This window comes from Sinocyclocheilus anshuiensis, unplaced genomic scaffold (assembly GCF_001515605.1).
Source record: "Sinocyclocheilus anshuiensis isolate Anshui unplaced genomic scaffold, SAMN03320099.WGS_v1.1 scaffold326, whole genome shotgun sequence".
Lineage (NCBI taxonomy): Eukaryota > Metazoa > Chordata > Actinopteri > Cypriniformes > Cyprinidae > Sinocyclocheilus > Sinocyclocheilus anshuiensis.
In genome coordinates this window covers 422,785-434,730 of record NW_015546098.1, presented here as the reverse complement: position 1 = coordinate 434,730, position 11,946 = coordinate 422,785, and the positions used below count along the sequence as shown (strand labels likewise).

The 11,946-nt window shown below is 35.5% G+C and overlaps 2 protein-coding genes and 1 long non-coding RNA gene across 13 annotated transcripts in view; 2 read left to right on the top strand and 1 right to left on the bottom strand.

Annotated features, from left to right (window-relative positions):
• The window catches only part of LOC107700305 (lipopolysaccharide-responsive and beige-like anchor protein), a 251,983-nt gene extending 247,545 nt beyond the window's left edge, over positions 1-4,438 (top strand). Inside the window, exons 56-57 of the mRNA XM_016501927.1 lie at positions 1,196-1,347; positions 3,071-4,438. Of these exons, the coding sequence (XP_016357413.1) occupies positions 1,196-1,347; positions 3,071-3,161 (243 nt within the window). The 3' untranslated portion in view covers positions 3,162-4,438. The remainder of the gene's footprint in view (positions 1-1,195; positions 1,348-3,070) is intronic.
• A 2,824-nt stretch (positions 4,439-7,262) lies between these two features.
• Positions 7,263-8,514, top strand: LOC107700303 (uncharacterized). The gene is made up of 2 exons (XR_001635535.1): positions 7,263-8,202; positions 8,273-8,514. It is a non-coding gene; the product is annotated as an uncharacterized LOC107700303 (long non-coding RNA).
• The window catches only part of LOC107700301 (slit homolog 2 protein-like), a 79,353-nt gene continuing 75,093 nt past the window's right edge, over positions 7,687-11,946 (bottom strand). For 10 of the 11 annotated variants that reach the window (XM_016501914.1, XM_016501917.1, XM_016501918.1 and 7 more), the window contains 2 exons: positions 11,654-11,862; positions 7,687-8,993 (listed from right to left, as the gene is read on the bottom strand). In XM_016501914.1, the coding sequence (XP_016357400.1) occupies positions 8,749-8,993; positions 11,654-11,862 (454 nt within the window). In that variant the 3' untranslated portion in view covers positions 7,687-8,748. Of the gene's footprint in view, positions 8,994-10,189; positions 10,231-11,653; positions 11,863-11,946 lie in introns of all 11 variants that reach the window. The other variant, XM_016501923.1, reaches the window with a different exon arrangement.

The window sequence follows — 11,946 nt, the reverse complement described above, 5'->3', positions numbered from 1 at the left end:
ATATATATTTATCTATTTATTTTTTTACATTTTTTAAAAATTGTGAAATTATGTAAAATAAAAAGCCACCTTCTGCAACACGGTTTTACAGCAATAAATAAAATAATTATGAAACATAAAATTCATGAAACCGAAATAATAGTAGTAGTAATAATAATAATGATGGCAATACTTTATTTATCGTTATTAATGAAAATATAAATTATAAAATCTATCTTATGTCTTAAAAGTGGTACTCCAACCTCACATTTATGAAAAATATTAAATATCGAAGTTAAACCTTTTGCCTGAATGTATGCCAGTGTGGGTTTATTATGTTCACTTGTTTAACCAACATCTATTACAGAATTATGATCATAGTGGAACTTTTGATTTTGAAAACAGAATTGAAAGAAGAAATAAAAGATTTTAAAAGGGTTTTGAACTAGACCACCTGTTTTAGTAGCTGAATTATAAATAATACATCAAAACCCTCTAAAGGAAAATTACCGGTTAATGCAATTTGTCAAGATTATATATTTAGTCTAATTAATTACACTTAATAGCCACTTTGCAAACACTGTGTATGTGTGTGTGTTTGCTGTTCTATATTATCTGTGTTTCTCGTGGGACCTCTAAAGTGTTACACAGCCCATGTGCGCACAGGAAAACCAGATGAACAGAATAAATCTCGTAGTCTGCCTGCCATTCGCTGCAGGATACCACCGCTACAGCGTTTTAAGAAACCAACTGTTCGCCAGGTTGGCCCCGTGCATGCTGGGAAAGAAAGGGGGCTTGTGGGGCTGATTCACTGAGCTGAGAGCAACAAAAAACATTTGAAAGCACCCATCACATGCTTATCAGTGTTATTTATCATCGAGAGAAAGGGGGCTTGTGGGGCTGATTCACTGAGCTGAGAGCAACAACAAACATTTGAAAGCACCCATCACATGCTTATCAGTGTTATTTATCATCGAAAAACATGAAAGGCCCCTAAAGGGGTCAGGGGTCCTCTTGAGTGGTTAGTTGCTTTTAATGAGAAGATTTTAAATGAAGCAATGACTTGTTTATATTTACTGTGAAGCCCAAATATATGTGACTTTTATTTCATCTGAAATTCAACAAAGTAAAACAGGTGAACCCACGACTTTGCCGTTATAAATGAAAAGCAGACAGTACTGACTGATGCATTGAACACACTGGCTGTCCTCTGCAGGCGATGCTGCTCAGTAAAGATGGCCAGTATCTGCTGACCGGAGGAGACGCAGGAGTTCTCAGCATCTGGCAGATTCATGATCTCAAGCAGCTCTTCACTTACCCGGGATGTGATGCTGGAATACGCTCTATGGCTATGTCACATGACCAAAGGTAGGATGCATGAAGACACCGAGTTCCTGTTCCTTTTCTAGACTCAAGATTACAATATCTCCATGTTGACTTGGGGAAGAGCAGGGATAATTCTAACGCTTTTTAAATGTACACAATTCAATCCAGAAGTTCTTAGCAAAATAACACATTTTTAGTAATAGTTACTAAAAGTTAACTATTACTTTTAGATATTAAAAAAGAAAAATGTTTTTTGCAAGTTAATAAAAAATTGGATTGTTTAGATTTTGAAATGTCTGGTTAAATTAATAAATCAAACTCTACATTCAGCAGTTATCACTACTTTCAAACATTCATACTGTACGCCACTGTTCAAAAGTTTGAAGTTATGTGGTAAAAACAAAAAAATACAGTTGTGCTGCTTCATATGTTTGTTAAAACTGACTTTTGATAGACTTAATGCATCCATGCTGAATAGAAATATTAATTTATTTCTTTAAAAACATTCAAAATCTTACTGATCCCAAACTTTTGAGTAGTAGTGGATGTTTTTGAGTTGTTTCTGGTCTCCTTTTGTACAGTAGCTCCATTACAAAAGAATCAAAAATGTTCCCGTTTGTGTAAACGTAACAGCTTCTTTCTCCAGAAAAGAATAGAGTAAAAATTTAAATAGAACACACATACTTACTTACTTAATTACTTACTTATATGTGACCCTGGAGCACAAAACCAGTCTTAAGTCGCTGGGGTATATTTGTAGCAATAGCCAACAATACATTGTATGGGTCAGAATTATTGATTTTTCTTTTATGCTAAAAATCATTAGGATATTAAGTAAAGATCATGTTCCATGAAGATATTTTGTAAATGTCTTACTGTAAATATATCAAAACTTAAATTTTGATTAGTAATATGCATTGCTAAGAACTTCATTTGGACAACTTTAAAGATGATTTTCTCAATATTTAGATTTTTTTGCACCCTCAGATTCCAGATTTTCAAATAGTTGTATCTCGGCCAAATATTGTCCTATCCTAACAAACCACACATCAATGGAAAGCTTTTTATTCAGCTTTCAGATGATGCATAAATCTCAATTTCAAAAAATTGACCCTTATGACTGGTTTTGTGGTCCAGGGTCACATATATATAACACACACAAACACAATGCCGTGCAAAGTTTGGGATCAGTAAGATTTTTGATGTTTTTAAAGTCAGGAAAAAAAAAAAAAACAGTAATATTGTGAAATATTTTTACTATTTAAAATAGCTGCTTTCTATATGAATCCATGTTCAAATGTAATTTATTCCTGTGATGCGCAGCTGTATTTTCAGCATCATTACTCCAGTCTTCAGTGTCACAAGATCCTTCAGAAATCATTCTAATATGCTGATTTATTATCAATGTTAGAAACTGTTTTTGCTGCTTAATATTTTTTGGAACCTGTGATACTTGTTTCAGGATTCTTTGATGAATAAAAAGTTAAAAAGAACAGCGTTTACTCAAAATAGAAATCTTTTCTAACAATTCAAAACAAGTCTTTACGATCACTTTTTATACATTTAACACATCCTTGCTGAAGAAAAGTATTCATTTATTTCAAAAAAGAAAAAAATTACTGACTCCGAACTTTTGAACGGTAGTGTATATTGTTGCAAAAGATTTCGATCTAGATATAAAATCAAAAAAAGAAGATGTGTCTAATATTTATGGGACACGTCTCTGTCTCCCCTCTTGTCTCTTTGTCCTCGTGTCCTCATGCAGATGCATCATCACTGGGATGGCGTCTGGTAGCATTGTTCTGTTCTACAATGACTTCAACAGATGGCACCACGAATACCAAACTAGATACTGACCCCGTGAGGCCACAGAGGGAACAGAGCAACCACGACCCTTCATACAGACACTACCAACTACCAAGAGGCATGAATGTATTCTAAATATTTAAAAAGCAAAACTATTTTTTAAAAATGGCATTGCTATATTTTGTAGATCTTATTGAATTTCTTACTATATAAATCCTAGGGAGGGGTTATATACCTAATATTTGGAGGAAAAGAATCTATTTTTAGCCGTCAAAGTCTATTTTCACCTTTGCTCTTGTGAAAAAGACTGGTCAATAGCTAGACGACTCTATTTGTGTATAGTGTCTATGGATAGCTGATTTGGTTGTGTAACTTAGGGAGGGTGAGTTTGTTTTTTAATTCTTTCCTTCTCATTTGCTGTGATTATTTTGACAGGATGCCTCTAAACGTCATGTTTTGTAGTTTAATAGCTCAGTTCCTAAAGCTAACAGGAAGCTGCCTCATTTTTTGGGGAGAATTATGGGAATTATATTCATAGATTAAATAGATAGCCGTCTGCAGACATATCAAGGCATCCACTTCAAATGTTCACTTTATGAATGGAAAAGTGGCCTCAAATGAGAGAAATCTGAAGTTTTGTTGAAACGTGAGTGGACCTCTTGTGTGATCATGTAATGATGTCGCTTTAGAAACTGAAGGGACGGATTCTGCATATGAAGAGATAGTAATTTAGAAATTATATTAATTATCTTCATGGTTTGGGGTGTGTTTTTATCTTTTTTGTTTGTTCCACATCTATCAAGTGTTCCAGAATGTAACCATTTTTTTTCTTTTCTTTGAGGAGATGCAAGTGATGATAAAAAATATGAATGTCCATTTCAAGTGTCATCAAATAGTCTTTTTGTCATTTCACCACTGTGCTTTTACCCTTAGTGTATGCAGACATGAATGAGGGCAGAGCGTCATATTTTGTTAGCAATCTAAGTTGAGATCAAAACTAAAATTGGATAAAAAAAAATAAAAAAAACTTTACAATATTTCACTATATGTGGTTCATAATACATCCGGCTCAAGATATAACCCTATAGATCACACTCAGGGCAAGCAGGGGTCTGTCAAATTACAAAGAAGAGTTTATTTCTTGGTTTGAGTCAGCTATGGTGTGATTCTGACATTGACAATGCAGTCTGATTCCTTTGGTTTGGTTTGGTTCGTTACTGTTGTATCATGTTATATCTCAGCTAAATCACAATCAGATTGGAATGAGCATCTTATGACGTGTGTGATGAACTCAAACAATAAAATGGCATTTTGTACCAATAAAAAATTTCAAAGCATTTTTTTTTTTTTTGTAAAAACATGCAGATCTGGGGGATCTAAGAAAGTTTGAATTGTGTTATTACTATTGAAGTTTTTAAATAATTATTATTTTGAATTTATATATATATATATATATACTATTTTCATTTTAATTTCAGTTAACATTTTAATAATTTTGTTTTAAAAATGTCTAGATATTTATTAAGTTATTTTATTTTATGATTTATTCTAATGTATGATTTTGGCTTCAGGTTTAGTCAATGACCCTGCTTGGAAACTGTCAGAATTAAAGGTCCAAATTCATTTGGCAGCAATAAATCCCATGCAGTATTTTGTGTGTCCGCTAGAGGTCGTTATAGCTCAGCTGGGATAACATAATCAGCCTGATCCACTTTATCAGCTCAAATAGTAGAAACTCCCAGACCTGACTCCACTTAAAATGTGCAGTGTTGAAGAGCGCCAGAAAAAAAAAAGGGCTGGGAATTACAGAATTTTTAAATTAGAGAGCAAATTAACAGCTCGTTCTCTTTTATGCACTAAAACATGAATGAGACGAGATCATAAGACAAAATTATTCAAAGTGTTTCTATTTTGCAAATTTGATATTTTAGAGCAGGGGTCACCAAACTGGGTCCTGGAGGGCCGTGTCTTGCCGAGTTCAGCTCCAACCCTAATCAAACACACCTGAAGCAGCTAATCAAGCTCTTACTAGGCACACTAGAAACTTCCAGGCAGGTGTGTTGAGGCACGTTGGAGCTGAACTCTGCAGGACACGGGCCCTCCAGGACCCAGTTTGGTGACCCCTGTTTTAGAGTGTCACCCCTTCATTGCTGTGCAGTTTTTTTTCCTGCATCATGAACGATTTGTAGATTTTACACACACAAAAAATGTAAAATCTGGTCTAATATGACCGAACAACACCGGAGGGTTAATATTGGAAGAGCTTATCAGCGCTGGAGATCCTTAAAGAGCGAGAAGCTTGGAAACTGTCATCGAGGTTGCTTGGTTTTTTGCTTGGTACGTGAGTAATTCTGGTTTTGCTGTGTTTTACAGAACCAAGATATTCTGTTGTTGTTCTGTTGATATTCTATCTTCGCTTGTTTATTCATTTGCATTATTATTTTTTGCTTGGCATCAGAATTTGTTGGCGGAACAATGACGGGAGAGGTGTGTTGGACACTTTTTGTTTCCATAACCGATACTGATTATTTCTTGAATGGGTGTGTGATTTTTTTCAATAATGATAAAAAAAAAAAAAGCAAATATGGCTACAATTAAATAAAAATCTGTGTACCAGTAGGTGTAACAAATGTTTGTAATGTCTGTACTTCTATATTTCCTTCAAGCCTGTCTTGTGGACTTTGTCTCCGGTCTCAGCCTGCATATATACAGTAATGTCAAATCTGAAAACAATGTCTGAAAAAGAATGATGATTAAATATTGCATTCACAGATAATATAGTCCAACTGGCTCATGAGTGCTGCAGTGATGTATTTTTGTAGGCCAACCCATAAGTTAGCATCACCTTGGTTCCCTCAACAAAAAGAAAGAAAGAAATAACCAATAGGATTTTGCCATTGGCTTTTGGATTATTGAAGAACATAAGCTGTTACCAGTTTATGATTCTTACATATTTTATAATGATAATCCCCACAAATGAGCACAACGTGTGTGGATTTTAAAGCCAAAATACAATCACCAGAAGTTAAAAGCTAAACAGTCTACAGTTTGAACAAACGACACCATGGTCACATGACTTCAGTGTCACCGTATTAAGCTTCCGACAGCCCTTTCAGTCTTTATTTCAAAAACATTTTCCATGAAATTGAGTTATAGATTGCAAGAGCATGATTATAAACACAAGACTGTAAAAGCGCACTAGAGAGTAGATGAGTTTTCTCGTTCACACTGATGTGATGATGACTGTACAGGTTTGACATGGCTGTACTGTGATTTAATGTTGTATCATTTTTGATCAGGTAAACAGGTTCAGTGAACAAATGAAGTTTGGAAAAATTGGAAGCAATTGGAAAAAGTGCCAAGTTTTGAGAAAAAAAAATATATGTGCATTTTGTTGCATCATTGGTTGTGAGTTTAAAGTTTCTGATATTCGTGCCAAACTGATTGCCAAAAAAATCACTAACATCATAGCCTTAAAAAAACAACTTGGTGCCCTTAAAATGTTAATCTAAGCCTTACCTTCACTACACAAATTGCTGACTACTTGAATTGTTGTAGTTACATCTGTGGAATAATCAGCATTACAGAGTCTCCACTTAACATTTCCCAGTGTTTTTGGAGACTGACACTTATTTAAATTTGATATTCTATTTTATATATATATAATAAAGCATTCGCCTTTTTATATTCCATTCATGCGGATTTGCATGTAAATAATAGTGCAATTAATGATTATCAAAGACTAATTCGAATTTGAATCTGGGACAATCTTGAGATCACAATAACTCAGATGATGCAAATTAGCACATTATATAATGTCTCAGTCCTGTTTTTGTAATTAGACTGATCTTTCGTTAGCTGTTATTTAGAGACGGTTTGTGGAGTTGCAAAAGTTGTTTTGATGGATGTTCAGTCTCTGCTGTTTATGGGGTGCCAAATGACATCAGCAGCATCAAGAGAAGCAACCAAATGAGTGAACTATGTCGCCACTTGCTTGCAACATTAAAAATACCTAAAAAAGAAAGAAAGAAAAAAAGGTGCATTTTTTGGTGAAAATCACAACACTAGATGGCGTCATGTATCTTATAAGTGTGACATGCATTTATTTTATTCATTTAAAGTGTGTGTGTGTGTGTGTGTGTGTATGAGAAAGTGCAACATATATACACACGTCAGTAGTACAAGTAAATATATACAGGTAGTAGCAGCCTGATAATATTCGAACTCTTTAGATAGTGGCCCTCCAGAAGCAGGATTGTGTGTATGATTTTGGCATTACATAGAGAGGAACAACTGTGTAGAGGGAGGGGACATCTTTATTCACTGATCAGTAAAACAATTTGCTCAATGAATGAGCAACGTCCTCTACAATAAACATCAGCATCATCATCATCCAAAGTCTACAATACCAATTTAGCAGCAACATGTTAACACGGGGGAAACAGAGTGGTAACAAAGTAGTATCATTTAGAAAAAAGTCACAGTTTTTCTTTCTATCTGTATCATTAAAAAGGATTTGCAAGGAGGGTATTTTAAAAAGAGGTTTATTGACTGCTATGGACGCTACGGTTATTGTTTTGAGCTATGGCATGTGCTCTGTACAGAATACATGGGGAGATTTTAACTATACATTTAAACCCTAATATAAAGCACATCTGTGTCACCATACAAATTTTTAGGAGATTCAACAAAAATATACAATGTTTTCACTTCACATTTGAAGATTTATAACACCACTAAGTTTTTTTTTTCTCGTTTTTCTCTTCTTTTTTTTAATGGTAAATACAACAGTCTCATTGGTCAAACCAACCGAATGAAGGAGACACAACGTTAGTTATTCTACTCAGTAAGCTATGAGTGATTTAAATTGGTAAAAGGATGAATATAAATTAATATATATTAAGAAATTCCAACTGTAACTCCAGGGAAATGAAGGGCTATACCGAGTATAAGTAATGTGACAGTATTTTTGATACAATAAATACACATGGTTTATAATGTGGATCGTGTGTGTGTGTGCGTGTGTGTGCATGCTGGAAGAGCTCCTGTGTCCAATTATTGGGATGTGTGTGTGTGTGTGTGTGTGTGTGTGTGTGTGTGTGCATGCTGGAAGAGCTCCTGTGTCCATTTATTGGGACGTGTGTGTGTGTGTGTGTGTGAGAACGAATAGGAGCAGCTATGATAGTGTGTGTTTATGTGGAACACTGTAAAGAAGTAGGAGAAGAGACGAAACCCCTTGTAGTCTCCATAGTGATACTTTCTCACCTTCACAAAGTCCAGGTGAAATGAGTTGAGGCAGTCTAGAAAACCCACATAAAAGAATGGCACAAAAAAGTGAAATGCGTCAACAGGATGTGTTTGCTTTCCATTCTGGTCTGAGGTGAGTTTGCCAAAAAAAAAAAAGTAATCAAAAATGTCACAGTACCTAAAATGATGGCAAACAAAAAAAAACTCTAAAATCTATTTTTTGTCTTTTTTCACTGCTTCATAATAAAAAATAGGTTTGTTCTTTATCTTACAGTAATCCATGATCTCCTCTGAAGGAAAAACATTAGTCCAACACTGAGAAAAAAAGTCAAACGAAACAGGGGACTTAAAAAGAGGGGGGCGTGAGGATGCATTTCTTCTTTTTCGTTTTTAGGATGGACATTTTGTGCAGCCACACTTGACGATCTTTTCCACCTCCTGGACAAAAGAGGATCCGTCTGTGCATTGGAAGGTGTATTTCCTGCGTTTGCTGCGGAGAGGGGCGCAGCAGGAGGTCCCGTCCCCGCAGACGCCCCGACACACTAAACGGGAGACCTTCTCTGTGCTTTGGCACGCTGCGTAGCCCTGCTGCGTCTGATAGTGATCTCGGACCCGTTCCCCCCGACACGCCATCTCTGCAGAGAGGGAAAAATGATTGCATAGCACTACAGTATATCACATATATATAGTATATTACATATTGCATATCAATCATGATCGGTTTCATTATATTTGCACTGTGAAATTGAAAGGTGACCCCTATGAAAATACAGTGAGTGAAAGCGGAAAAGGAAGGAGAGAAGAGGGCTGTGGGGGGGCTGCAGGAATATAGGTTCAACTTAAAGCTTGAGGTTTATTAGTTATTAAAGGAGGGAAGAAATTTAAAGGAGTAGTTCACCCAGAAAATGAAAATGTGCTCACGCTCCGGTCATCCAAGATTAGGATGAGTTTGTTTCTTCAACAGATTTGTAGAAATGTAGCATTGCATCAGTGTCTCAGCAATGTATGCTCTGCAGTGAATGGGTGCCGTCAGAATGAGAGTCCAAACAGCTGATAAAAACATCACAATAATCCACAGTCCATCAGTTAACGACTTGTGAGAAAAGTTGCATGTTTCTAAGAAACAAATCCATCATTAAAGCATTTTAAATTTAAACGGTTGCTTCTGGCCAAGTCCATAATGAATAATAACGCTTCCTCCAGTGAAACTGTCCATCTCCTGTTGTCTCTCACATCAAAATCCAGCCACATATTTGTTTAGAGCTGTTTTGGTCTGGTTTCACTTGTAAACTCTGTGCAGAGTTCTCTCCTGATTCAGATTAAATTACTTTTTCACTGAAGAAAGCAATATTATGGATCAACGGTTTTGTATTTTAAAACGTCTTGATGGATTTGTTTCTTACAAACACACAGCTTTTGTGTTCTCCAGATGTTAACTGATGGACTGGAGTGGTGTGGATTATTGTGATGTTTTTATCAGCTGTTTGGACTCTCATTCTGACGGCACCCATTCACTGCAGAGCATCCATTGCTGAGACACTGATGCAATGCTACATTTCTCTAAATCTTCAGCAAATTTTCATTTTTGGGTGAACTATTCCTTTAAGATGAACACACACACACACAGGACTCTCATTCTGACGGCACCCATTCACTGTAGAGGATCCATTGGTGAGCAATAACGCTAAATTTCTACAAATCTGTTCCGATGACAAAACAAATTCATCTACATCTTGGATGGCCTGAGGATGAGTACATTTTCAGCAATTTTTCATTATTGGGTGAACTATTCCTTAAAAATAAACACAGACACACAACATGCATCCCTCACCTGGCGGACCTGAGTGGGGTCCATACCGCTTTCAGTAGCAGCTTGAAGGTTACAGGAAGGTTAAAAACGTATGTTAGTTAAATAACAACAATAATAGCACGAGGTTAGCTTCTCACAGGGTTAGCATCTCAACAGCAAGCTACACAGACGTTTAGAATGAAAACACCACTTTAGCAACATATAAGCATTAAAGACATTTTGACACATGCAAGCACAAGTTACAGTACAGTAAAGGAGTATTGACCTTGCATACACTTTTATATAAAACAGAAATACATCACCACAAAATAAAGATATGAGGAGAAGGTTATCAGTTAAAGGCTTAAATTTTTGGTCTGTTCCTTAAAAGAAATTGTGAGAGAATGTAGCTTAAAAGTATCATACATTATTCAGAAAATGCTATGTTCTCTTCTGATGTTGTTTTCGAAGAGAATACATTTTAATTCCAGGTAGGGGTGGATTTAGGGTTTGAGCTACAGACATTACAGTTTTGGCCAAGAACAATAAATCTAAAATTATATATTATTATTAGCCTATAATAATGCTATGGCTGATAACCGTTAAGTGGCCAATATTTAAATTCTACACAATTGTCTATATAAATTAAAAATAAAACAGTAAAAACTAAAATCAATAATTTGAAATATAGAATTTAGACAAAATGTACAGCATGGAAACTGTACAATCATTCGAGATTTGGCTAAAGATTACATTTAACAATGTTATTAACCCTCTGCTGTTGTTTGGTCATTTTTGACCAAAAAATGTTAACGTTTTATTATTTAATTGGAAATAAATGGGAAGCGAAATTCATCTTGTGGAAATGTTTGGTACCGTGCTCAAACAAAACCCTACTGAAAGCTCATTTTTTGAGATATCAACCTCAAATTTGGAACACATCTTTGATTTTCTTGCAGTTTTAGAGTAAAACATGTCTTTTTATTAAGTCTGTGCTCCAAAGTATTCAAGATTTACGACAGTTTAAGTTGGAAATGTCCTTTTCAGGTCTATGCTCAAAAAGTGGTTAACAGGTCATCAATGGTTCATAACCATTCCATAAATATAATTTAGTACCATAAATCCCCTAGCAATAAAAAATATTAAATAGAAAACATTAATAAACTAAAATATAGTACAAAATAATAATTAAAAAAAGTGACGAAAGACACCAGAGGTTTGAATGATGGTAAAGGTAATCTAAAAATAAAAATGGAGAAAATGAGCAGAACCACAGCTAAATATCCAATATTGGCCAATATTTACTAAAAAAACAAAACAATAATAATAATAATGGCTGATAACTGATGTGGTACTGATATATTGTGCAACCCGAGAGCTTATGGAAAAAAACACTTTCAGTATTACTTAGTGTATATATCATTTGGAAACCGCAAAATTGTGTGTGTAGTCACATTTTTCTCATGAGATCAGGTTTATATAAAGATTGAAAGCATGCCGCCGTACCTCTATCACAGCTTTGCCCCGTGTAGCCGCTGTCGCACTCACAGTAGGCTTTCCCCAGCCCAGACACGCGACAGCGGCCGTGTTTACACGCTATGTACTGACAGGGACTCAACTGCTCCTCTTCATCACATAATACACCTGCAAAGCCTGGATGACAGCGACAGCTGTACGAGTATGAGTTTATGGGCTGACAGGAGCCGTGGATACACCTGAGACAGACACACACACAAATGCTTTTATATAATGAAACCAACGTGTGTGTGAGTGTGTGTGAGTGTGAGTGTGTGTGTGTG